We start from the raw sequence: 26,331 nt of genomic DNA on the forward strand, positions 1-26,331 counted from the left end.
TTTGGAGATTTACCATCATGGTGATAAGCAGTGCTTGGTAAGTTCATGTTACTTAGAAATGTGTTTTATTGTGGCAAAAAAAACGTCTTCACCTTACTTAAAACATTATGTTGGATCAAACTTAAATAGTTGCATTCACGTTACTTAGAAAAGTGTTTTTATTGTGGCAAAAAAAACGTCTTCACCTTACTTAAAACATTATGTTGGATCAACTTAAATAGTTGCATTCGTGTTACTTAGAAATGCGTTTTATTGTGGCAAAAAACCGTCTTCGCCTTACTTAAAACACTTATGTTGTATCAACTTAAATAGTTGATCAACTTAAATAGTTGCATTCATGTTACTTAGAAATGCGTTTTATTGTGGCAAAAAAAACGTCTTCACCTTACTTAAAACATTATGTTGGATCAACTTAAATAGTTGCATTCATGTTACTTAGAAAAGTGTTTTTATTGTGGCAAAAAAACGTCTTCACCTTACTTAAAACACTATGTTGTATCAACTTAAATAGTTGCATTCATGTTACTTAGAAAAGTGTTTTTATTGTGGCAAAAAAAACGTCTTCACCTTACTTAAAACATTATGTTGTATCAACTTAAATAGTTGCATTCATGTTACTTAGAAAAGTGTTTTTATTGTGGCAAAAAAAACGTCTTCACCTTACTTAAAACACTATGTTGTATCAACTTAAATAGTTGCATTCATGTTACTTAGAAAAGTGTTTTTATTGTGGCAAAAAAAAAAACGTCTTCACCTTACTTAAAACACTATGTTGTATCAACTTAAATAGTTGCATTCATGTTACTTAGAAAAGTGTTTTTATTGTGGCAAAAAAAACGTCTTCACCTTACTTAAAACATTATGTTGGATCAACTTAAATAGTTGCATTCATGTTACTTAGAAAAGTGTTTTTATTGTGGCAAAAAAAACGTCTTCACCTTACTTAAAACACTATGTTGTATCAACTTAAATAGTTGCATTCATGTTACTTAGAAAAGTGTTTTTATTGTGGCAAAAAAAACGTCTTCACCTTACTTAAAACATTATGTTGGATCAACTTAAATAGTTGCATTCATGTTACTTAGAAAAGTGTTTTTATTGTGGCAAAAAAAACGTCTTCACCTTACTTAAAACACTATGTTGTATCAACTTAAATAGTTGCATTCATGTTACTTAGAAATGTGTTTTTATTGTGGCAAAAAAAAAAACGTCTTCACGTTACTTAAAACATTATGTTGGATCAACTCAAAATATTGCTTTGAATTAATGTAATTCTCCCAATTGGCTTAAGTTAAAAATTCTAGTGAAAAACGTTAACATATTTTTTTTTTTTTGTTGAACCAATGTTTTATTTTTTAGAGTGTTCATTCATCTTCGGAACACAAATTTTTTGATTAAATCCGATGGCTCAGTGAGGCCTGCATTCAAAGCAATGACATTTCCTCTCTCAAGATCCATAAAGGTACTAAAAACATATCTTAAACAATTCATGTGAGTTCAGTGGATATTATAAAGCAACGAGAATACTTTTTGTGCGGCAAAAAAACAAAATAACGACTTTTCAACAATATAGTGATGGGCCTTCGGAGCTTTACGAATCGAATCAGTTACTCGGAGCACCAAAGTCATGTGATTTCAGTTCAGCCATTTGATAGGAGATCTGAATCACTGATTCGATTCATAAAGCTCCGAAGCAGTTGCTAACATGCTATCTATCTATCTGTGTATCTATCTATGTATCTATGTATCTATCTATCTATCTATCTATCTATCTATCTATTTTTCTGACAGACTTTATTGTCTTCAAAACATTCAAACTTTAAACTTAAAACAACTTCAGAAGTGAAACCTTCAACCTTTTAAAGCATTTTCAAACTTTCTGGTCTGGCTTTCTCAAGCCAACTTCAAAGTTTGTCATCAGACTTTACTCATCTAGTTAATTATTATCTTTTCATCAACTCACAAACCCTCTTTTTTTTAAGTTTACAAATTGTCATTGAACTAAAACAGTAGATTTACATTGCTATTGTACATGTGCACGATTATGCGATTTATTAGTTGCATTTTATGATCTGCATTCAGCATGTGACTCTATCAGGACAGACCTGCAGCCCAGTTTCAGACAGCTGCTTTGATGTGGCCTCACACCTCATGAACGCAGCCTTTGTCAGACCTTCATCGTGTGCAATAGTGACTGCGCTGAAATGTCAGCGGACCCCCGAGGGCCCCGCGCTGTTAACACATGTCAGGAACAGGGCAGCGTATCACTTTGCACCACAGCTACATGCAACCAGTCAAATCTATTCCATCTTCTAGTGTGCATTTGAAGGAAACTGGTGGTTAATTTATTGTAGTATGTACCATGCTTCAACTTCTGGCTCACAGGCAGTTATTTAGCATTTATCTAGTGATATATGGATACTGAGTATTATAATGACTGATGCTGATATCTAGAGAGAAGTGTGGCTGATATAACACCAATAAATTGCTTAAACTCAAACATGTATTTTACAAACTAAGGGGTGATTTTTTTTTTTCAAGCTGCCTTGAAATAATACTGTAGATTCAGTGAAATGCACTACACAAATAATATTGGATATTTACTCAAATTCACTTTAAAAATTGAAAACTGAAAAAAAGTAGATATATTTAAATACACTACTGTTGATTAGTTGGGTGTCAGTAAGATTCTTTTTAAAAATATTAATACATTATTCAACAAAGATGCATAATATTATGGATGCTTGTTTCTGCCACGGAATTAAAAGATATTTTATCTCGCAATTATTACATTTTTTATCACAATTGCGAGTTTATATCCCATAATTCTGACTTCTTTTCTCAGAATTGTAAGATATATGCTAAAACATGTTAGCAACACATTAAATCATGCTAGCAACATGCTAATTTGTGCTAGCAATGTATTAAAACATGCTAGCAACATGTTAAATCATCTGTTTTTCTGATAGACTTTATTGTCTTAAAACTTTAAACTTCAAACTACTTCATTCAAAACATTCAAACTTCAAGCTTTTAAAACTTTTTCAGACTTTCTGGTCTGGCTTTCTCAATCCATCTTGTAAATTTGTAAAAAAAAAAAAAAAAAAAAAAAAAAAAATCCATGTATCCGAGTTTATTCGCTCATAGAGGACAATGTTCATGTTTGTTCTTCATGAACGGTTGGGTTGGTTTGGATTTACGTACTTTCGTATTTTACGTGTTCAGGATTTATGACCATAAATGCATGAATTACAAGAACATCCTCCCATTGAAAAGGGCACAACAGTGATGCTCAATGCTCATGAGTTTCAAACCTTTCCAGCACTAAACATTAGCCAGAATGGCCACTACATCATTCAACCCTGTTTTACATCTGGTCATTGCAACTCCATGTGTTTGTTTTTGCAGGACTTTGAGATGAACGCAGAGCTGACGACAGCTGTGGTCGCTCTGCTGGAGGAGGTGCTGCGAGATCCAGATCTTCTGCCGCAGGAGAGGAAGGCCACAGCTAACATACTGAGGTGAAACACACTCCAGACGAGAAGATCTTATCTGCGTGTGTGTGCTTCGACTGATAAATCTTTAAAAATCTGAGAGAATAGTTTGATGTCTCAATGATAGATGGGTGAGATAATTCACCCAAAATATTTAATCAACTACTCACCTTATGTTAGCTGAAGCATGTACACTACTGTTCAAAACTCGGTAAGATTTTAAATGAAGTCTCTTCAGCTCACCAAGGCTGCATTTATTTGATCAAAAATACAGTAAAAACAGTAAAATATTATTTCAATTAAAATAACTATTTTCTGTTTGAATATATTGTAAAATGTAATTTATTCCTGTGATGCAAAGTTGAATTTTCAGCATCATTACTCCAGTTTTCAGTGTCACATGATCATTCATACGCTGATTTCAGAAACATTTCTGATTATTATCAATGAAAACAGTTCATATTTTTGCAGAAATTGTGATAAATTTTTCCCAGGATTTATAAAAAGTTCAAAAGAACAGCATTTATTTGAAATAGAAATCTTTTGTAACATTATAAATGTTTTTACTGTCACTTTTAATCACATTAATGCATCTTTTCTGAATAAAAGTATTAATTTCTTTCCAAAAAAAAAAAAAAAAAACTACTAACCCCAATCTTTTGAATGCTAGTATATGTGGAAGACAAGATTTAGGTGGAATTCTATGGGATTTTGTGAAATGGATTTAAATAAAACATATATTCTATGGGGGAGCAAGCATATGTCAGATAAATGATTTCATTTTAAGTGAACTGCTCATTTAATCTTTCCCCAGTGCACTTTCTCAAGAAGATCAAGATGATTCTCAGTTGAAGATTGAGGATATTGTCCAAATGGTTAGTGCCACTGACCCGAAGTGTGTATAGATTTATTTATTTCTTCCCTGTGTAATTTTGCGTGTGATTTCTAGTCCGAGTGTCCGAGAGTCGAATGCTTTGAGTCACTGTCGGCAATGGAACTAGCGGAACAGATTACTTTACTGGACCATATTGTGTTCCGGAATATTCCATATGAGTGAGTACTTCATCAGAGCATAAATTAATACTCTAGAGGGTTTTATTCATAAATTGTTGGTGATTTACTATTTAGTAGTGTTTGATGAAGATGTTTGACTTTCTAGGGAGTTTCTTGGTCAAGGCTGGATGAAAACGGACAAAAATGAAAGGACTCCGTACATTATGAAGACCAGTCAGCACTTCAATGATGTAGGCAAAAATTATTATCCATAGACATCAGAAGTTCGGACACACATGCTCAGATTTTAAGATAATAATAATGACTGAGTTTGCACAATTAAGATTTGTCTACAAAGCTAATTTTAGTCATTTAAGCAGAAGCTTTTGGAATAAAAGATGGTGAAGATGGTTTTTTACTAGTATTTCTGAACATTATTTTATATAAAATATATGTTAAACTCAAAGAAAATCAAAAGCCATAAATCAAAAAAGGTGTGTTCCAAATTTGAGGTTGATATCTCAAAAAATGAGCTCTCAGTAAGATTTTGTTTGGGTGCTGTACCAAACTTTTTCCATTAGATCCCAGCAAAGCTCCTATGGTATAGACAGCACTAGGATATGTGATATTACAGTAAAGTTTTTACATCCATACCAACACACCCACACAATTATAGCTGCATAATTTATCCAATTGGCTCTATAATATGCAGAAGAAAACAGGAATAAAGCGAGTATTTGCTTTATCGGCCAATCCTGAGAAAATGGCACCATATGGTAAAAAATAACATTTTGAAGCGTTGCCAGCAGAATGAAAGCCTATTAACAAAGACTCCATTATTTTATAGTGAAATGGCAATGGGATTAAAAAATGCTGTTTTAATGGGTTTCAAAGGGGATATTTTTGTCCTTAAGGTCCTGAGAGGAACTATTTTATGTACCTAGTGTAAAATAGATATATTAAAGGAAATGAGGGTGAAATTCCAATAAAAATACACATTTCTGCCAAAATTTATGCAGTTGGCATTAACACAGGAAAAATGAAGGATGCACTTCATGTGATGTGTATCAGAGCAAGTCGGTGTAACTGAATGATATTTTTTTCAATAGATGAGTAATCTGGTAGCGTCTCAGATCATGGCTCAATGCGACGTGAGCTCCAGAGCCAACTCCATTGACAAGTGGCTGGCTGTGGCGGATATATGCCGCTGTCTCAACAATTACAACGGAGTCTTGGAGATCACGTCCGCACTGAACCGCAGCGCCATCTACAGGTTAAAGAAAACGTGGGCCAAGGTTTGCAAACAGGTAGGTTGAGAAAGCCTTGCATTTTGCAGAGTTAGACGCGTTCCAACGTATTTTGTTGATCCAGGAACAACATTCCTGTCTGAAAATTTAGTCTATCCCTTCCCCTAATCCTAACCCTATCTATAAATTCCCTAAAATCAGAGGGAAATGAGAGGTGAATAACACTGATGTAGAAGCACCTAACCCCGGTTGTAAGTCTAAACTTGTCCCTCAAATCTGATTGGTTGATTGGAATGTTGTTCCAGGATCAACAAAGATATTGATCCAGGAAAATGTTGTACTTGGTGAAATCCTTAGATTCCATAGGATTGTAAACATTAAATGAACACAGCATTTGTGTATTTTCATGCATGGATTTTGTTTATTGTCAGACCAAAGCACTTATGGACAGGCTGCAGAAGATAGTTTCATCTGAAGGGAGGTTTAAGAACCTGAGGGAAACTCTGAAAAAGTAAGTTTGTGTATATTAGTTTTACACTGAATATTATGGAAGCTTGTTTACGCTATGAAATAAAAAACTTTCAACTTTTTATCTTACAATTCTGACTTCTTTTCTTGCAATTGCGAGTTTATACCTCACAATTCTGACTTTATATCACACAATTCTGACTTTATATAACAGAATTATGACTTTATATAACAGAATTCTGACTTTATATCAGGCAATTCTGACTTTATATCACACAATTCACACAATTCTGACTTTATATCTCGCAATTCCTACTTTATAAAACGCAATTCTGACTTTATAACTCCCAATTCTGCCTTTATAACATTCAATTCTGACTTGATATCACGCAATTCTGACTTTATATCTCACAATTCTGACTTTATATCACACAATTCTGACTTTATATCACACAATTCTGACTTTATATCACACAATTCTGACTTTATATCTCACAATTCTGACTTTATATCACACAATTCTGACTTTATATCTCACAATTCTGACTTTATATCTCACAATTCTGACTTTATATCACACAATTCACACAATTCTGACTATATCACACAATTCTGACTTTATATCACACAATTCTGACTTTATATAACAGAATTCTGACTTTATATAACAGAATTCTGACTTTATATCACACAATTCACACAATTCTGACTTTATATCTCGCAATTCCTACTTTATAAAACGCAATTCCGACTTTATAACTCCCAATTCTGCCTTTATAACATTCAATTCTGACTTTATATCTCACAATTCTGACTTTATATCTCACAATTCTGACTTTATATCACACAATTCACACAATTCTGACTATATCACACAATTCTGACTTTATATCACACAATTCTGACTTTATATAACAGAATTCTGACTTTATATAACAGAATTCTGACTTTATATCACACAATTCACACAATTCTGACTTTATATCTCGCAATTCCTACTTTATAAAACGCAATTCCGACTTTATAACTCCCAATTCTGCCTTTATAACATTCAATTCTGACTTTATATCTCACAATTCTGACTTTATATCTCACAATTCTGACTTTATATCTCACAATTCTGACTTTATATCACACAATTCTGACTTTATATCACACAATTCTGACTTTATATCACACAATTCTGACTTTATATCACACAATTCACACAATTCTGACTATATCACACAATTCTGACTTTATATCTCACAATTCTGACTTTATATCTCACAATTCTGACTTTATAACATGCAATTCTGAGAAAAAAAGTCAGAATTGTGAGATGCAAACTCGCAATTGCGAGATAAAAAATCTCAATTACCTTTTTTATTTTTTTATTTAGTGGCAGAAACAAGCTTCCATAGAATATAAAAACATACACTGTAACTTTTTTTGGTGCTGAAATTGATCCACAGCTGTAACCCTCCGTGTGTGCCCTATCTGGGCATGTACCTGACGGATTTGGCATTTATCGAGGAAGGAACGCCCAACTTCACAGAGGAGGGGCTCGTCAACTTCTCTAAAATGAGGATGGTAAATGCTCAAATTACTCCAGTTTACATCGTTCTTGAGCTTATGGTGTCAGGATGCTATCAGGATTTTCAAAGATGCAGTTCACATTTTGTAGTCATCAGTAAAGAGTTTTGACTTTTGTTGTATTTTACAGATCTCACACATAATACGAGAGATCCGACAGTTTCAGCAGGCGCCCTACAGGATAGAACTGCAACCCAAGGTACCGTCTTGACGTATAGCGAGACCTTATGGAAGCAGTAGAATTGCTTTAGGCCAAGTGCACACTACATTGCTCATGCACAACTGGCTTTAACCCTGTGCATCCTGACATATGAAATAATACTCAGAATGTTTTCTGAAATGGAACAGTTTATTGAACCTGTAGACAAAAAAGTTTGCATGTGTGTTTTTTGTTTAGTATCATATTTTATGCATCAGGCTTTTACGACTCATATAGTATAATGATATAGTGAGAATAGGGAGCTCATACTCGAGAAGGAAAAAATGTCTCAATTTTATTCAGAGGCCAAAACTGACCAAAATATGCAGTTTGGTGCAGACTTGAATCACGAAAGGGAAGTGAGCTTCAGTCTGGTTGTGTGTGCTAACAACTGAACCAAGTGTGGAATCCTGTTATGATTCACTGTTCTTCTCTCAGGTAACACAGTTCCTCCTTGACAAGACTCTTGTAATGGACGAGGACACACTTTATGAATTATCTCTGAAGATTGAGCCAAGACTCCCTCCTGCCAACTAAGTGTGACAAGAATGTTTACACCAGACGAAGATATCAAGTAAGAGAGTTGTAGTCAGTTTGTGGGAATCAAGACTTCCATCTGAACTAAAGTCTGTCCATTATAGAAACGTCAATCTTTCCATATATTTACTTCATTGCATATAATTTTGTATTGTGAATTTTTTCTTCTTCTGTAAACTCAGGTATAAATGTGCCTTTTTGTAAACATTATGTACAGTTATTATATTCTGGAGTGCATATTTCTAGCATGATACATTTTAATATCAATTTGATAATCTCTTGAAATGTTTTTTTTCCTGAATGCAAAATATCAGTTCCATTTTAAAACTCTGATCATTCCTTTAGTATAATGAGAATCATAATTTGTATGTGTGCAAATGATTGTCGCTGAAGTGTGTGATGGTCCTACTTTGACAAGCAAGTTTCTTAATCACTCTTCCATTAAAATCCGCCCATATGTATGACAGTCATGTCAATTCTTGAATCTGGAGTTTGCTGAAATGTCGAAGCTCAAACAAGCACCTTTACTGTTTACCAAAAGAAATATTTGTCATTTGTTAATGTTAGGGATCATTCGTTTACACAGCAGGTCAGCTGCATTTTGCCACGAGGCTGCATTTGCTCATTTAGCATGATTTTGTTCGTAGAAATATTTGATATTTTTAGCATGTGTTTGCATGAATCTGTATTTAATATACAGTAATCTTAGAAAATTCATTATATTTTAAATTTTTGTCTTTAACTTATGGATTAACAAAGCATTTATGTATATTCTACACTTAACTCTTTCCCTGCCAGTGTTTTTGTGATCATTTTCACAAATCTTTCATGGCCCCCAGAATATTTTGTTGTATGAATATCTGAACATACAATATATCAAAAGAAAGAACAGAGCCTATCTTTTAAACAACGACAACATTTTATTCTAGCTTTGTGAGTATGTCTGTGAGTGTTTCATTAAAAAGCAATATTTTGAACAAAAAGACTGAGAAAATCTCATTTTTGTCAAAGATTTCGTTCATAACGGATTTAGAACAATGATCAAAATATAAATGGAGTAGATCAAGTCTATCAACACCCCCAAAGCTTCGTTTCCACTTCATGGGTTCAACATTTCATTCGGTAATGTTATTCAGTTTTGATATATATGCTGTTGAATGTTTGATGATCACGTTAGCTAACATGTGCGTAAGCAATGTTTCTATCGCTTGTTTGTGCTTTTCCGCTTGTTTTTGGATCTGGAGATTCTGTCCTATTTCAGAAGATGCATAATAACGCCCCCCTAATGAAAGGGTTCGCAACTCTGGCCCTCAAAGTCCACTTTCCTGCAGAGTTTTGCTCCAACCTTAATCAAACGTGCCTGAACAAGCTTATCAAGGTCTTCAGGATTACTAGAATGTTAAAGGCAGGTGAGTTTGATCAAAGTCCTTTTAAGGCAACTCATTTCGCTCAGAGGCCATCTTTGAAACACCTCCCCTATCTCTTTGAATGGGGAAACATCAAAATCACCAAGCTTATGGTTAAATTTCATATTTGAAATCACCAATGAAACAGCTGACTCATAAATTTTCCTTCTAAACCCTCAAATCATGACAAAAAACTGCATTTTTCAGGTTGAACCAGCCAATGCACATGTGCAGTCCTAAGCGCGCATCTCAGAACGCTGACTGTTGACAGCTGCAGTGACGCATTGACTTTACCAATTGGCGATTGGCTCTTTTATTTAGAAGGCAGGACTTATTCTCCCATATTGTGAGTTGCACTTTCTCCAATTCATAGTAACATGAGTGCACCGTCTTTGTGTATCTATTTAGATTTGATCAAGGTTGGAGCTAAACTCTGCAGGAAAGTGGATCTCGAGGGCCAGAGTTGAGAACCCTTGTGATAGGTTGTGTCGTAAATGACGAAAAATCTCATCAATGGCGGGGAAAGAGTTAATGAAACTGTTAAAAATGACCATGATACAGTGATGGTAATGCCAAGGTACTTTAGCACTGATTTATTTCCATATCTGTGTTCCATGGTGTTTACACTGGCAATCCATAAAAGATGGTACTTTTTGGTGAATGCAGATGTGGTTTATTGCTGATTTCAACTTGAGCAGGGATTTATTAACCAGTATACAGTTTTTTTCTACCCATCTGTATCGTGGCAGAATTTAATTTTTAAACAAATGTTTTTAAGTGTGCATTTTAAGTCTGTTTTTGTATAAATAGAAACAGATTACTGTTTTTGGATGAATTCAAACATAGTTTCAGCAGAATATGTGCAGTGCCCTGTTTATTTAATTGGTTATATATGTGTTTATTTTAACTTCTACCTGGAAAATGTAGTCATTGAGAACTTTAAGCAGCCCTGCGTTGTTGTTTTTATTTAAACAATGTTGTTGACTCGTGCACACTTCAAGAAGGAGTGTCTTTACCTCTTTTCATATTTGAATTCACATACATGTCTTTTTTCAATCACCAACATAAATGTACACCTATCCATTGACAACTGTAAATTATGAAATAAAACTTTTTTTGTCTTCTCTTCTGTATGCTTGTTTTCTATTATGCATTCAAAATATCAATTAGATATATCAATCTGTTTATCTATAATTTTGGCTGTCTTGTTCATCTATAAGTTGTGATTGTGATTTTTAAAAAAGTACTGTAGAAGTCCACTTTTCCATGTAAGACTAAGAAGTTTTAAAGAGCTGATAGTGGTTCTGTTTAAGAGGTTGTGTATAGTGCAAAATGCTGGACCATGGCAGCAGGTCTCAAGGACAAGCCGGACGCCAGACATGGGTTATGACCTGGCACTTACGTGGAAGAGGATTGGCCATCAGGTCGGCTTCTAATCCCATATCCTGGGAGGACCGCCAGCTTCACTCTCAGACTGTGTGCTTCCTGACACAGCCTACTGTAACAGAGGAGACTCTACAGGTAAAACTTTCTTCTACTACTTAATCATAAAAATCACTTGAATGTAGATCCTTATCCAGAGTGAACTAAAGCTAAGTTTGAAAATAAGGAATTTCGTTGGCTGGTAAGAAATAGTTTTCATTAATCTCATTTTTCATTGAACTGAAAATATTGATAATGCCGTGTGCAATGTGGTAAAGCCAACCATTAACTTTTTTTTTTTGCTTGGATATTTACAAAGTGCACTGCAGTGCATATTTGATAGAACGTTTGATTCATTTTAAAACTTGATTGTTTGAAAATACATTGCAGATACCCATACGGCACAGGTTACTATTTCCACAAGAAGCATTTAGTGGAATCACTGTGCCGTCTTTAAGGACATAATACAGTAGCTGTAGCATCTTACATTTACATTTATGCCTTTATCAGATGCTTTTATCCAAAGCGACTTACAAAAGCAATTTGTCAAAGAGCCAACAATATTCATAATGTACAATGCCAGGTTTATCAGACATCTAGATTATACCATAACCTAGCTATAGCTATCAAACCCTAACAACTAGATTACTATTTAATGGTGTTCTCCAAACATTATAGGCTAATCCTTTAGTTAAAAGCCTAATAATCCCCCACAACTCCGCTGAGAGATAGACTTTAAACCACAGTGAAGTGCTGCCACCTGCTCAGAAGTATCACAGAGTGTTCATGGTTTTGCTGTTCTATGTAGATCTGAGTTCAGGCTGCTAGATTCTGGTTTGGTCTTGTGTCCACTTGTGTGACCGGTTCAGAATGTCACGGCTGAGCACGAGGCCTCAGGATAGACTGATGCCAGTTGGGGCTTCGTTCCAAACACTTCATGTAGTCTGCTAGTCTATTAATAACACTTTCACTTTTAGACAGTAGTGTCAACAGGGTTGGATTTGTCAATGATGTCACCAAATGTTAAAGTTTAAGAATCTGCATTAGAAAAACCCATATTCATTGACCAGTGCTCTTAATATTTGGGTGACTGTCTTTAGCGTGGTTAATTGTATTTTCCAAACTGAATTTGAAGTTTTGTTTGGTTCTCTTTGACAAAATATGACAAAATTATGTTTAGCTTGACTACTAAACTATGCCCTATATTTAAGAAAATCCTCAGAAACGTTATAAAGGTTTCTCCATAATTGTCCTTTAGAAATCGGTAAAGGACAAGTCTTTAAGATTTTAGATGTAACCAGTCAGTAGGCTGCCATCTTAAATCAGGTGACACTTTTCAGCCAAGGGCACCATCTGTCAACTAACACAATATTTGTTTGATTGCTATAGTCTGAAATGGAGCATTTATTGCTATGATATTTTCTGAAAACCTTGCCACTCTGTTCTACCAGTGCTGACCCGTCTGAACTTTTTGACAAAAAACGGTGTGAAGATGGCAAGCTCATTCGCCAAGATGATGTCGAGCCGCACCACTGGCTTGCTCATGGCGAGCCTTGGAGCTGGTGCTGTGGCAACCGGTTATCTACTGAGTGACAGTGCTGCCATTTCAGCAGAACAGAGGAGGAAACTATACCCTCCCAGGTAAGCACTAGAGTGGTGAATTCAATTACATCCCATTGATAATACTGCATGGAATATAGCTAGTCAGTGTATAACAAAAATCAAGACTCTTGCTTGCTTTATGATTACCATTTGTCAATTGACACATCGCTAATTCAGTAATCATGTCTGAATAAAATGCATGAGAGGCTAATATGATTTTAACATTCATCAAATGCACCCAGAAGGGTGCGGTATGTTTCTATTCCACCAGAGTTAACTTGCACCTGTTCTGTAATGGAAAAAAATATGATCAGGCGTAGAGTTCATGATGTACTGTGTGATGAAGTGCCACACGTTAACTGAGTGAAAGGTAAATGGGTGGGAACATGACACTTAAGTAGCTTATGTCCTGTCCCACACATTACCTCTTTTACACTCCACACTATTAGATGCCAAAGATCAAATCAGATCAGCAGTCCAAGACTGAAGTTTCTTGAAAGAACCTACTGTGAAGCGAGATGGTCTTTTAGGTTGATCCAAGACCAACACCCTTAAAACTAAACAGTCAGCTGAGAAACTGCAGTAACTGTTTCTGATCAGTCAGTCTCTTGCCACAGTCCTATAGATTTTGGATTTAGGCCAAGTTCACAAGAAGTCCATCTGCCCTAAATGCCACTCTCAGGCTTTGCGATCATCTGAGTCCACACTGACATAATCCTGGATAGACTTTCGGGTAGTAATCCACTACCGTACTAAAGTCTACACTAGTGTAGTCTCGTGATATGACTGATATCATTACTCTGCACAAAGTGAATGAGTTGAACAGTCTTATAGCAGTAGATTGAAATGACCTTCTGTAGTGCCCCCTGTGGCATCAAGATTTCTTCACTCTACTGCTTATCAAACTCATTTCTACAAGAATTCCATGAGGGTTATTGCCAAAAACTTGGACATAATTTTCCTCTCAGTCACTTCTTCCACAGGGTCAAAGACAGAACATGACTTATGATGTGACACTGTGTTCCTCAACAGTGCTGACTTCCCTGACCTTCGCAAACACAACAACTGTATGGCCAGCGCGCTGACCCCTGCCATCTATGCCAAGCTGAGGGACAGGGTTACCCCAAACAACTGGACTCTTGACCAGTGCATTCAGACTGGTGTGGACAACCCCGGTCATCCCTTCATCAAGACAGTCGGGATGGTCGCTGGTGACGAGGAGAGCTATGAGGTACAGCAATACATTCATACTTCTCTTCTAAAGGAAGTTTTGTTCAACCCTTGCTGAAAAGACCAGCATGCATTGTATTTGGGATGCTGGCTTCTTAACCAGCAGACTTCCTTAGTCATCCTGCTCCTGCAGACATTTTGTTGGTGAAGGGTATGGCTATGTTGGTCAGCTATCTAGCTTCATTGGAAGTTTTGCTGGTGAAGGGTACACCTATGTTGGTCTGCTAACTAGACCAGCAACAAACCACTACTAAACAACATAAACCAGCTGGGCCAAGTCAAATTCATTATTGTATAAGCTGGTCTTTTCTACAAGATCTGATTTTGCCTCTCCTCTCTTGATGTCTTGCAAACTACTTAGGAGGGACAACACCCTTGACTTTTCTGTTGTAGGTGTTTGCTGAAATCTTTGATCCTGTAATCAAGGATAGACACAATGGTTATGACCCAAAGACTATGAAGCATCCCACTGACCTGGATGCCTCCAAGGTGCACATCTGTTTTTATCTCTTCATATAAAATAAGTTTCTCAGAGTTCCATTTGATTTTGTTTTCATCCTGGTTGTTTTTTATCTTGCAGATCCATTCAGGCGTATTTGACGAACACTACGTCCTGTCCTCCCGCGTCCGCACAGGCCGCAGCATCCGTGGCCTCAGTCTTCCCCCTGCCTGCAGCCGCTCTGAGCGGCGTGAAGTGGAAAGAGTGGTTGTCCAGGCCTTGGCTGGCTTAAAAGGAGACCTCTCTGGACGTTACTACAGCCTGACTGAAATGAGTGAAACTGAGCAGCAGAGACTTATCGATGTGAGTTGCTTCCATAAAGTTCTTTCTTTCATGGGATATTTTGTTCCTGACTGGGTTCTAGGTTAAGTGTTTGGTTGATAATGTGATTGGTTTTAATGGAGTTTCCACACATCATGATGCTGAACTCTTCCTTTCATGCTGGCATGGCTTAGGAGCATTTTCTCTTTGACAAGCCTGTGTCTCCTCTGCTCACTGCATCTGGGATGGCCAGGGATTGGCCAGATGCTCGTGGGATCTGGTAAGGCTAGAGTGAGAGAGAAGAAGAGATAGTAGACCAGCCCTAACAATCCCCACTCTTCCAAGTTTTTTATAGGTTACATTTGACTCCATTTCCAAGCGTCTGGTTTTCCCCTTATTCTGTTCTACTTCTCCAGTTCCACCTACCTTTGTCTACCTTTCATCCTTCCTGTAGGACCACTTCCTGTTTGACAAACCTGTGTCCCCCTTGTTGACTTGTGCCTTTATGGCCCGTGACTGGCCAGATGCAAGAGGCATCTGGTATGGCTTTACGAAGTTCTTAGCATGACCACCATTTGTATTGCTATTAAGAAGTCACATAAGAAATATAAAAAAATTCTAATATTTGCCTGCAAGTAAAGAACTACCTTCAGATAAACTGTATTCATATGTAGCTTAAATTCAATGTTAGATTGAATGCATGACATGGAACACTATTGCAAGAGGCTCTTGACTTCATAAAGCATGAAGGCATGACTGACAGTGATTCGTCCATATACATTATATGGTTCCTACATGGCATTTTGGTTTTGAGCAAGAGCTCCTTCTTGTCTCTTAAACATCCAATCATTTGCAAGGCATAACAATGAGAAGACCTTCTTAATATGGATCAATGAGGAAGACCACACCCGTGTCATCTCCATGGAGAAGGGTGGCAACATGAAAAGGGTGTTTGAGAGGTTCTGCAGAGGACTCAAACAGGTAAAACCATCATACTTGTCCATTAACCAAGCTGACTGCTCAAGAACATATCTAGAGTTGTATATATTTGATTGTCTCATCTGTAAAATTGTCCTGTAAAGTTAATGTTTTTCATCTGTTGGCTGCTTCTCTGTTGAACAGGTGGAACAACTGATTCAGGAGCGAGGCTGGGAGTTCATGTGGAATGAACGTCTTGGTTACGTACTGACCTGCCCATCCAACCTGGGCACTGGCCTCAGGGCTGGTGTACACGTCCGCTTGCCAAAGCTCAGCAAGGTAACAGTATTTAGCTTTATCTTATAGTGAAAGCTTTCAGAAAGACAGTGTATTGAATGGCGAAAACCTGTCTAATTAAAACAATTGCCTGTAGGACCCTCGTTTTGGCAAGATTCTGGATAACTTGCGGCTGCAGAAGCGTGGCACTGGAGGTGTGGACACAGCTGCGGTGGGCGACACCTTTGACATCTCAAACCTTGACCGCCTGGGCAAATCCGAGGTAGGTCATTCAAGCCATTGATTTAACAACATAGAGATTTACATGTGTAATGTAGGCCAGGAAGAGCTGTGCCTGTAAACCTCACTCCCCTGGCCTCAAGAGGCACACTAGTGACTGACGCTGGAGGCTGGTGCCGTACATTTGGTGCCGTGACCCGGACAGAAGTGAGGTTTTGGGGGGGGGGGGGTGTAATGTAGGCCAGTAAGAGTTGTGCGCACTGCTGTCTTTAACGTCCTTGTTAGCGCTCCCGCCTCCAATGCCAGTTCGAATCTTGCTTGGTTGAGCAAAACCGGTTACATGTGCATAAGATTCTGGTGTAACTCTGCTTTTCTGTGCCAGGTGGAACTGGTGCAGCTGGTCGTTGATGGTGTCAACTACCTTGTAGAGTGTGAGAAAAGGCTGGAGAAGGGCCAGGATATCAAGATTCCTGCACCTATCCAACATTTTAAGAAGTAAGCAACACTCTTCTGATGAAGGCTGGATCCAGTACAGCAAAGAGAAACATGGACACTCCTTCCACCAATCCCAGAACTGAAGGTCTTATATGTATAGTAAGCTCAATAAAATGAACCATAAAACTACAAATGCTTTTTTATTTCTTTGCACCCACTAACATCATGACGTGTTACAATCAACAAAGACAATATACTTGGTAGCGGTGTAGATAGCTTCTTTTGCTAAAGCGGGTGCTCTAGTTGGCGTTGCTCGCTTTGCAGGGTAGACTCATCTTATGTTGCTGCCAGAAGCTTTTTACTCTTAAGTACTTAGCAGCAGGATGTTACTATCAATGTCGACACAGTTGCTCTGCTATCACAGACAGTAATGGGTTTATCATGACAACATTGAGCTAAGGTTCTAGGAACCCAATGTCTAGACACATGGCTCATGCACTACACTAATCAAACCAAGACTCTTTTTCTTGAAGATTTCTTAATGAGTCTGAGGTCTGACTTAACACGTCACCACCTCAAAGTCTATTTAATCATCCAAAGTAGTGATGCAATAAAAATCTTATCTATTAAAATAATTATTTTTATTCCTCTATTTATGTTAGCACAGTGTTTGTCCTAACAATCTTTCAACATTTGTAACGTGCTGAAAGGTCCATTTGACAGCACCCTCTTTACACAATGGTTTGAACTGTAATTAATTGAACGCCAGACACTGGCCTCCCATCGTTAGACTAATCCAATGGGGCTAATTTCTCCATTTAGAGCTGCTTAGTGACGTATCTAATAATGCTAATCTTGGTTCTATACTTAAGAGAAAAGCGGGTTAGGGGTGGGGGTAAATATGTGTCTGTGCTTCAACAAAATGGGTTCACTATGTTGTCTGTAGAGGCCACTGAAAAAATACAGAGGGGTATTTTTAGACGTCCATGCAATCAAACCCCATATGTAGCCAATGATGACAGTAATACAATATTTTCCATCACTGTACTTTGGAATAATCACCACTTACTTTTTGAGCAGGAGAATGTTAAACCATGTAACACTTAATATGGGAAAATTCAGCCAATTGTACATTATACATATGCCCTGAAAAAATTAAAGAATACTGTGTGTGACGCTGTAGGTATGACTACTATTATTAAGAATTGATGGTGTCATGTGGTTAGACTTATTTTTCGATTAAAGTAGAAGCAAATTACCAGTAATTTTGTAGTTGCAGTCCGCAATAACCGTATTAGTACTATGGTATTTTGGCAGCAATATGGTAGGTTGTTGTAATTGGGAACACAAGTAAACTTCTTGTTCTGTAGTCTATGAAAAGAAATATATTATAAAAGAAACTGAACAAATTGACCCGTTTACCTTGAATTCCTTAATCCAATATTTTAAGTAGATTTTCTTCAGTGATTTGGCGGTTAATTTCAGCGAGCACGTCTTCCTAGATCAAACGTATCAAATGGTGCCCCCTAATGGTCATGATGATGAAGCGCTTCATCGTTAGATATACAAGAGGTTGTGAATTTTGCATCAACTGTACTCTTTTCTAAAAAAAAAAAACACTACAATCATTTTCAAATTAATATACCTTAATCTGAGAAAAAAATGCTTCCTTAAACCTTTACAAAACAGTACTGTTGCTTTACCATGGTAAAGTGATTTAATCACAATTCTCATTGCTTACAAAAAATTACTAAGTACAATGTTAACCTTTGCCTACTTTTATGCCAGTTAACTAGTGAAAATAGGCATTATATTCCTAATATGATTTCTTCACAAGTAGTTAAAAAAAAGGAAGCATCATACTTTAGTTTCAGACATTATAAAAGACGATCTCACTTTAAATTTTTGTGTTTCCCAGAAAGGTCTAGAGATATATGACATTCAATCAGACACAAAGTAATTTTTGCTTTACTTTTTATGACATCATAAACATTATATTGGTGACAGTGACTAGTTTGTGATTCAATGAGTTACAAACTGAGATTATGACGAACATGAAATCTTATTCCACAGAAAACAGTGCAACCTAAGAAAAAAAATAAAAAAAATTACAGAGATGAGAGAGAAATATAAAAGAAACATTTGCCACACACCTTTGACGTATTATGTGTTTTCATTCAATGAACTATTGGATTTGTTTTCCTCAATGTCATAAATGTGAAAGTGAAAGACTTAACATTATACTCTGGTTCACCGTAGAATTCTGCTATGAAAACGGTCAAGATTTATCACACAGCAGATTACATGACCTGAACACATCTCTGTGCAATTTAAGAACAAATTAAAAGGAACAACCTTTTGCCCCCGTCCTTCCCCACCCCCAAATCTCACCACTTTTATCAAGTTCTCATTTGCATGTTCCCCTGATCACAATTTCAACATACTTCGACACCCAGAGGCTGAGAAGTCTCGGGTCTTTCTGCCGAAGGTGAAATGCGGCTGGGATGCTGGACGCTGGATCCACGGGTGACCGAGAGTGAGGGCGGACTGGCGGGGACTCGGATTGGGGGAAACGGTTTTGGAGGAGTGGGCAAAGCGGAAACATGGGAAACGCGCCCATGCGATATCAGTCCACTGGCCGCTTCTCACCGTGTTTCTTTGTAAACTCTTCTGCATTCTTAAAGAATTTTTTACGGTCTTTTGAATATTCCTCCGCTAGGTCGGCCCTCAACGGGTGTTCTGGTTGGGGGTCGTTGACGAGGGCGATGAGAGACTGGATTACTGGTTAAAGAGAGCAAAAAAATATATTTTTATGCACATATTTTTAAAAATATTTTTTTATGAAAATTCTGTAAATTACTTACCCACGTCACTTCAAACCCTAAGACTTTTGTTCATCTTTGGAACACAAATGAAGATCTTTTTAATGAAATCTGAGAGCTTTCTGTTGCTCCATTGACAGGCTACGCAACTACCACCTTAAAGCCGCAGAAAGACAGTAAAGACTAGAGCTGCAACAACTAATCGATAATAATCAATAATGAAAATCATAGACAATGAACGTCATTATCGATTAGTTCCATCTACCCACCGTGCACGGAAAACTTCTGCCAGTTGGGTCACTGAATAATGCATTTCTATAGACAAAATGCATGTAAAAATAGTGGAGGAAACAGTGTGAGCTGCTGCGGGAACGCTCCGTGATCCAAACGATGCCCAAAACATGAGAATACTTTATTTTAAGCTTCAAGCTAATGCATTTCTTATCCGTGTTACACAAGTGTTTCCATTTTGTATGAAGGCTTGTCCTGATAGTCTGTGTTAAACTTCAGAATTTACTGAAACAGACAGGACGCATTAGAGAGGGAGACAATTAAAATTTAGCGCAAAAATATTCATTTTGCTGAAATTTCTGTTGTTGGATGTCACGTTACATTTAGGTTTAAAAGTCAATATTTCATTCAAGTATTTTATGAGAATAGTAACTGTAATGGGATAACAGCATATAATTGAATACAAATGTAAGACGTTCATACATAATATTCATTATATGTTTTCATAGCATTCATTTGGCGTGTTTGTTTGAAGGACAGCATTAAGCATGATGTGGAATAGTGTGTTTTGTCAATAAATTTAAAAAAAAAAAAAAAACAAGAAAAGAAAATTGGGCTTTTATCCTATAGATCGAAGAAATAATGTGCCAACTAATCAATTATCAAAATAATTGTTAGTTGCAGCCCTAGTAAAGACATCATTAAAGTAGTCCATGTAACTCCAGTAGTTTAACCTCAATTTTATGAAGTGACGTGAGTGCTTCGTTTGTGCAAAAAAACATAATTTACCACTTTATGTACAAAATATCAATCTCTAACGCATGTTCACGAGAGCACCACGACGCATCCGTGTTGTGTTGAAGCACAGGGAAGCAGACAAGAAGCATTTTTTTTTAATGGATGCCAATGGAGGAGAGGCTTCTCTACACTAAATAAAATGCTTTTGTGAGGAAATAGCTTATTTAATGAATCTTCCACATTTGCTCTTTAACATTTGTTTTTGACTGATCTATTTTTAAAGTTTACACCGTAAAAAAATGCAGTTTTATAAGAGCCATCAAGGACAATTGCTCTACAGGTACGAATCATGATCCACATTAACCGTTGCACTTTCTCCAATGGTAGAGCCACGGACCCACGTATCTCCCAATAATAAGACCATCTGAGGAGACTTGCGCACAAGAGCACCATGACACATGCATGTGTTGACACAAGAGCGGATGTTGTTAAGTAAACGTGCATTGGAGATTAATTCTTTGTAAATAAAGAAGAGGTGCACCGATACTAAATTTCTCTGCCGATACCATATTCAGAATGATATCAGCCGATGGCAATACCGATAGTTTGGTTTTTCTTAAGGAAAAAAAATCTCTCCCAAATAATTTTGCAATCTACAGCGAACCCTCTCATTTGGTACACTACAGTATTAGAGGATACAATTAACGGCAGAAGTTTTATATTCAGCTGCTGTTTATTTTTCAGATATAATAATTACACTCAAATAAAACTGAAATGTTTGTATTAGTATCACAAAAGGTAGTTTCATAAGCACTTGTTGTCTTCATGGCAAATTTACACAAACATATAATTAACAGCAAATAAGCTCCTCTCTAGTGTTTTTTTTATATATATAGATAGTTAAGGAACTGTGAACACTGCAAAACATTCCTGAGGTAAATTTGACATGATGTGACATTGTTCACAAGCTGTTTTATTGACGTCTTTCTGCGGTTGAAACACAAATAAAGAGATTACATGAGACGTGATACATTCCGGTAAGTTGTACTAGGCTATATCTTTCAATATACCTTTGATGTTCATGCATGTTTTTCGAGACATAACTTGTATTGAAGAGGAAGAAAAGACTCAATCCGCGCTGCCGCCTGAACTGAGGCACTACAGTGATCTGACACGTCACATTTAAGAGCGTCAAAATTTATTCTTATCAGAAGTAACAAAGCTTTTTGCGATTACTGGATGGGAGGTGCAACAAATAATATTTGATGTAGCAAAAAATAAAAATGCAAACCTGGCAACCCTGGCTTGAACTACGGGTAATTAATAGGATCAAAAAGAGTCATTATTTTTAAACTGTTAATGCGTTAAAATTCAACATGAGTGATTTTCTTCACACACAGTATGTATGAGTTGCATACTAAACACCCTTTTGATTGACACTATATAATCAGCCTTGATAATCAGCTGTTTTTAAACAATTGGCCGATGGCCAATAGTGATGATAATAGCTTTTATCGGCCGATACATCGGTGCATCTCTAAAATAAAGTGGTAAATAAATGATTTTTTGCACAAACAAAGCACTCGAGGTTAAACCACTGGAGTCACATGGATTACTTTAATGATGTCTTTACTACCTTTCTGGGGCTAGAAATTGGTAGTTGCGTAGCCTGTCAATGGAGGGACAGAAAGCTCTCAGATTTCATTAAAAAGATTATCATTTGTGTTCCTTAGATGAATGAAAGTCTTAAGGCGTAGTGACGTGCCGTACCTTGGTCAGTTTTGGTTGCGGGTTTCCAGTTCTCAGCACTTATAACTGGCAGGCACACCTGACCCTTCTCATCGATGTTCGGGTGATAGATCTTTGTTTTAAATGTGATCTTCGGAGGTTTAAAAGGGTATTCTGCAGGGAATGTGATCTCAATCCGGAATGCACCTTTATCGTATGGAGGGTTGTCCTGAAAAACAAAACGGGGCACATGATTCAAAATGATTCAATACAGAGAGCTTTTCTGATTGGATACTAAAGGGACAGCAGTGATGACACCTTTAGTGATTTTAGAGAAACACATTTGCAGTATTAAAACCTATGAGATGCTTTCAGACTTACAGGAACAATGAGTCCTTGCCAGGTCAGAATGTTGGACTCGTCCACCTGAATGTTGCGGAAATTTTTCATTCCAGACTTGCGAATTTCATCAAGTTCCTGTAAAACATAGAATATGATCCAGCTGCGGTGACACTATGAAGAAACCTGACACTTCTCGAATCGCTGAGAGATTTGAGAAACCATAAAGTGAGAACAAGATACTTTCGGTTTCGCTGTGGTCATGTGCGCAATTGTTATACACACATCACAACTCTATAGTTGCATTTACATTGTAAAAAGTAAAGTTATTTTAATTTAAATCTGTTAAAATGGCACGGATTCGGGCAAAATACTGAGAATTGTTTTTCACATTTAACAGGCTGCAAAGCCTAAGAGTATGAAATATGATTATAAATGAATAAAAATGAAAGAGATCATATATTTATCAAAGTGTCATCAATCTCAAGCAGATTTAGTAAATTATAAACGATTTAAACAAAGACAACAGACATACTTCCTGTTTCTTTTTCTCATTGCATCATAAATTAAACATTAAGACCGCCCAGAAAACTTCGTCTTTCATATTAAACGATTTATTTATCGTTATATTCTAATTCAGTCATAATTCGTGACTTGTTCGTAGTTGATAAACTTACCGTTAAGGAAGTTTCTAGCTTATCTATTAAACTAACATCATCTGTCAACGAAAACACTCTTTATTCGACGTGCAAAAGTTTATTCTGATCCACATCATAAATTAGACTCGTCCAGAACACTGTTTATTTCACATGCGCTTTATTTGACTGTTTATTTTAATTTTAAATGTATATTCGAACTACAGCTAAGCTCGTTAGCTTCTTCCTCATCATCCTCATCACATTTCACACCAGAGTGCTCTAAAGTTTCAGCTTTCCGACGAACAGCGATTCAAGTTCGCGATATTTCTGTTTACGTTGGTAAAACGAGTAAAATCTGTATTTAGTATACATAAAAGTAGATTTTTCGGAATATTTACCTTATGCAGTCGCCTGCTCGCCGCCATCTTGGATTTGCTTGTACCCACAATGCAAAGCTCGTTGAATTCGCTTCAGTCAGTTCAAAGAAATTATTAAAAGATTTTATTTAAAGCAGGGTTTAGCTGCTTTAAGGATTAAAACAAATAAGAAACTTTAATAAATATACATTTGAATAAATTAATAAACATTTATATCGTTATCAGCAATATCTGCTGTTACTTCCTCAAGATGGTTACAATTTAATTCGTTTTATAAGCATATTATCTTATCTGACATACACTCAGTAGTACAACTGTACAAAAGATATACAAAATAAAAACAAAACTAGATACTATCAACGCCTAATGAATGGTACAGCGGTCACGTGGTACAAGTAGGAGCTCTCTGAAAATTCCCAGTTTACAAGTTGTAATCACGAGCACGTGAACACTTTTTTACAAGTGCGCACCTTATGTTAACTGAAAAATACACCGTTGTTTAGATGACAACGATTCTAAATGTTATAAATATTATTACCTGTCTATATATGTTATATATAGAGAGAAATATTTTTCATATTCTTACGTAGAATCTACTTTAATAGCCTTAAGAAAGAAAGCAATCCGAAACGAGTCCACTAGAGGGTGGACGAGCACTTTAGTGCTACACATTCTGACCCAAACACAAACTCCTACATGTGACAGAATAATAACCACTCAACTGTTTGGATCACATTAAGGCTACACATGTCTGTTTATTGAAGAAGCCTATATGTAATGGAAAAACTGAAATGTGAAAGCAAGAAATAGAGAGTAAAGTGGAATTTTTAGCCTTGTAGTTGCACATATTTCCTTCTCTTTACATCTATACTTCCCACTTTTATAGTACTTTCTATAGCTCATCATTTTTAACCTAGTTCCACCTGCTGTAACACCAGAGAACATTAACAAATAGACAACGTACATTGCTTTATAAAAACCTGCTGTTCTTGAACAAAAAAAATGTGGCTTCAATTAAAGTTATATTATAATAAAAGTTTTGATTTAAAAAAAATATTCAGCATAACCAAATTAATGAAAACATGGACAAAGAACATGATGAATAAAACAATTATTTGAATTATTTATTCAAATTATATACTTTTATGATATTTTTAAAGATATTTTAATTAAGATATTTTCTAAAATGTATTGTAGGTAAGGTAACCCAAAAATGAAAATAGTGTAATTAATTACTCACCCTCATCTTCCGAACACAAATTAAGATATTTTTGATGAAATCCGATGGCTCAGTGAGGTTTGCATTGAGAGCAATGCCATTCAAATCTCAAGGTCCATAAAGGTACTAAAAACATATTTAAATCAGTTCATGTGAGTTCAGTGGTTCTATCTTAATATTATAAAGTGACAAGAATACTTTTTGTGCGCAAAAAAACAAAATAATAACTTTTTAACAATATCTATATGGGCTGATTTCAAAACACACTGCTTTGGAGCTTTACAAATCAAATCAGTGATTCAGAGCGCCAAAGTCACGTGATTTCAGCAGTTTAGCCGTTTGATAGGAGATCCGAATCACTGATTCGAAACAAAAGATTCATAAAGCTCAGGTATTTTGTTTTTTTGGCACACAAAATGTCTTCTTGTCACTTTATAATATTAAGATAGAACCACTGAACTTACATGAACTGATTTAAATATGTTTTTAGTACCTTTATGGACCTGGAGAGTTTGAATGGCGTTGCTCTCAATGCAAACCTCACTGAGCCATCGGATTTCATCAAAAATATCTTAATTTGTGTTTTAGTAGAACGACATGAGGTTGATTAATAAATGACATTATTTTTTGGGTGAACTAACCCTTTAATATATCACAATATAGGCCTAATATATTTACATATAAAGTAATGAACACACTTGAATATAACTTTTTAATTTTGCAAATTGTATGACAATAGTTTATTACATTCGAATATAACTTAAAATCAGTCTTTAATGACTATACACTGTAAAACATTATTTTTATGATTTGTTATCACAACATTTTTTCTTTTTTCAAATCAACTCAGATAATTAATGTGGTTCAGATAAAAAAATATTTTGAGTTTCTGTTGAATAAATCAATCGTCTTCATTGTATGAACTCAAATTTTTAATTTCAATGAACTCAGTCAGGTAACAGACTTTTTTTAAAGTTAAACCAACAATTTTTACAGTGATAAAATAGTGGATTTAACATTAAATTCAGTCAGTTCAAGAATAAATTATGCATTTTTATATATATAATTTGATAAAATTAAAAGTGCAGTTTCATGTCTATCCTTGTATTGTTCAACTGCTCAAGGCTGATATGGGATTTAGAAATTAATAACATTTAGAGTAACAACACTGACATGAATTGCATATTTTTCCTTACAATAATGTCTCATACACACTATATACATAACCCATGCATGCTGACAAACCATATTATAATGTCTCTTTCAGCATTCCAATATAAATGCATACGTGTATTTTAGATGCTGTAGATGCAAGTTTAACCACCTTTTAATTGATCTTCAGTTCACTTAGCCCTTTAATATATCACAATATAGGCCTAATATATTTACATATAAATTAATGAACACACTTGAATATAACTTTTTAATTTTGCAATT

General features: G+C 36.0%; 3 protein-coding genes across 5 annotated transcripts in view; 2 read left to right on the top strand and 1 right to left on the bottom strand.

Annotated features, from left to right (window-relative positions):
* rasgrf2a (Ras protein-specific guanine nucleotide-releasing factor 2a) overlaps positions 1–11,043 on the top strand; it is a 43,354-nt gene extending 32,311 nt beyond the window's left edge. The window contains exons 20-28 of the mRNA XM_048181275.1: positions 3,409–3,521; positions 4,309–4,369; positions 4,444–4,547; positions 4,654–4,738; positions 5,597–5,794; positions 6,166–6,245; positions 7,657–7,774; positions 7,908–7,976; positions 8,415–11,043. Coding sequence (XP_048037232.1) covers positions 3,409–3,521; positions 4,309–4,369; positions 4,444–4,547; positions 4,654–4,738; positions 5,597–5,794; positions 6,166–6,245; positions 7,657–7,774; positions 7,908–7,976; positions 8,415–8,513 — 927 coding nt within the window. The 3' untranslated portion in view covers positions 8,514–11,043. The remainder of the gene's footprint in view (positions 1–3,408; positions 3,522–4,308; positions 4,370–4,443; positions 4,548–4,653; positions 4,739–5,596; positions 5,795–6,165; positions 6,246–7,656; positions 7,775–7,907; positions 7,977–8,414) is intronic.
* A 249-nt stretch (positions 11,044–11,292) lies between these two features.
* ckmt2a (creatine kinase, mitochondrial 2a (sarcomeric)) lies at positions 11,293–16,991 on the top strand. 3 transcript variants are annotated; one of them, XM_048181277.1, is made up of 10 exons: positions 11,293–11,440; positions 12,793–12,982; positions 13,976–14,174; positions 14,567–14,662; positions 14,754–14,975; positions 15,128–15,213; positions 15,791–15,914; positions 16,056–16,190; positions 16,285–16,410; positions 16,750–16,991. In XM_048181277.1, exons 2-10 carry the CDS (start codon positions 12,834–12,836, stop codon positions 16,864–16,866), a joined length of 1,254 nt encoding a protein of 417 aa, XP_048037234.1. In that variant the 5' UTR covers positions 11,293–11,440; positions 12,793–12,833; the 3' UTR covers positions 16,867–16,991. The 3 variants fall into 3 exon arrangements, with proteins under 3 accessions (XP_048037234.1, XP_048037233.1, XP_048037235.1); XM_048181276.1 differs by lacking the exon at positions 15,128–15,213 and adding an exon at positions 15,388–15,473 and having other exon boundaries at positions 11,294–11,440; XM_048181278.1 differs by lacking the exons at positions 11,293–11,440; positions 15,128–15,213 and adding exons at positions 11,525–11,543; positions 15,388–15,473.
* Positions 16,992–18,759: 1,768 nt separating this feature from the next.
* ube2l3a (ubiquitin-conjugating enzyme E2L 3a) lies at positions 18,760–23,833 on the bottom strand. Its single transcript, XM_048181279.1, has 4 exons — positions 23,697–23,833; positions 22,703–22,798; positions 22,364–22,550; positions 18,760–19,583 (listed from the first exon to the last, which is right to left on the bottom strand). The coding sequence occupies exons 1-4, from the start codon at positions 23,721–23,723 to the stop codon at positions 19,429–19,431; spliced, it is 465 nt and encodes a 154-aa protein (XP_048037236.1). The 5' UTR covers positions 23,724–23,833; the 3' UTR covers positions 18,760–19,428.
* Positions 23,834–26,331: the final 2,498 nt, after the last annotated feature.

Source organism: Megalobrama amblycephala, linkage group LG2 (genome assembly GCF_018812025.1).
Source record: "Megalobrama amblycephala isolate DHTTF-2021 linkage group LG2, ASM1881202v1, whole genome shotgun sequence".
In the NCBI taxonomy this organism is placed as follows: Eukaryota; Metazoa; Chordata; class Actinopteri; order Cypriniformes; family Xenocyprididae; genus Megalobrama; species Megalobrama amblycephala.

What these genes read in the sequence shown, in the direction of transcription:
- ckmt2a (XM_048181277.1), top strand. Translation starts at nt 12,834, where the DNA reads ATGGCAAGCTCATTCGCCAAGATGATGTCGAGCCGCACCACTGGCTTG. An exon ending in AGGAAACTATACCCTCCCAG is followed by an intron (nt 12,983 to 13,975) that starts GTAAGCACTAGA and finishes GTTCCTCAACAG; the next exon opens with TGCTGACTTCCCTGACCTTC. An exon ending in AGCAGCAGAGACTTATCGAT is followed by an intron (nt 14,976 to 15,127) that starts GTGAGTTGCTTC and finishes GGCATGGCTTAG; the next exon opens with GAGCATTTTCTCTTTGACAA.
- ube2l3a (XM_048181279.1), bottom strand. Translation starts at nt 23,723, where the DNA reads ATGGCGGCGAGCAGGCGACTGCATAAG. An exon ending in CGAGCAGGCGACTGCATAAG is followed by an intron (nt 22,799 to 23,696) that starts GTAAATATTCCG and finishes TATGTTTTACAG; the next exon opens with GAACTTGATGAAATTCGCAA. An exon ending in CGCAACCAAAACTGACCAAG is followed by an intron (nt 19,584 to 22,363) that starts GTACGGCACGTC and finishes CTCTTTAACCAG; the next exon opens with TAATCCAGTCTCTCATCGCC.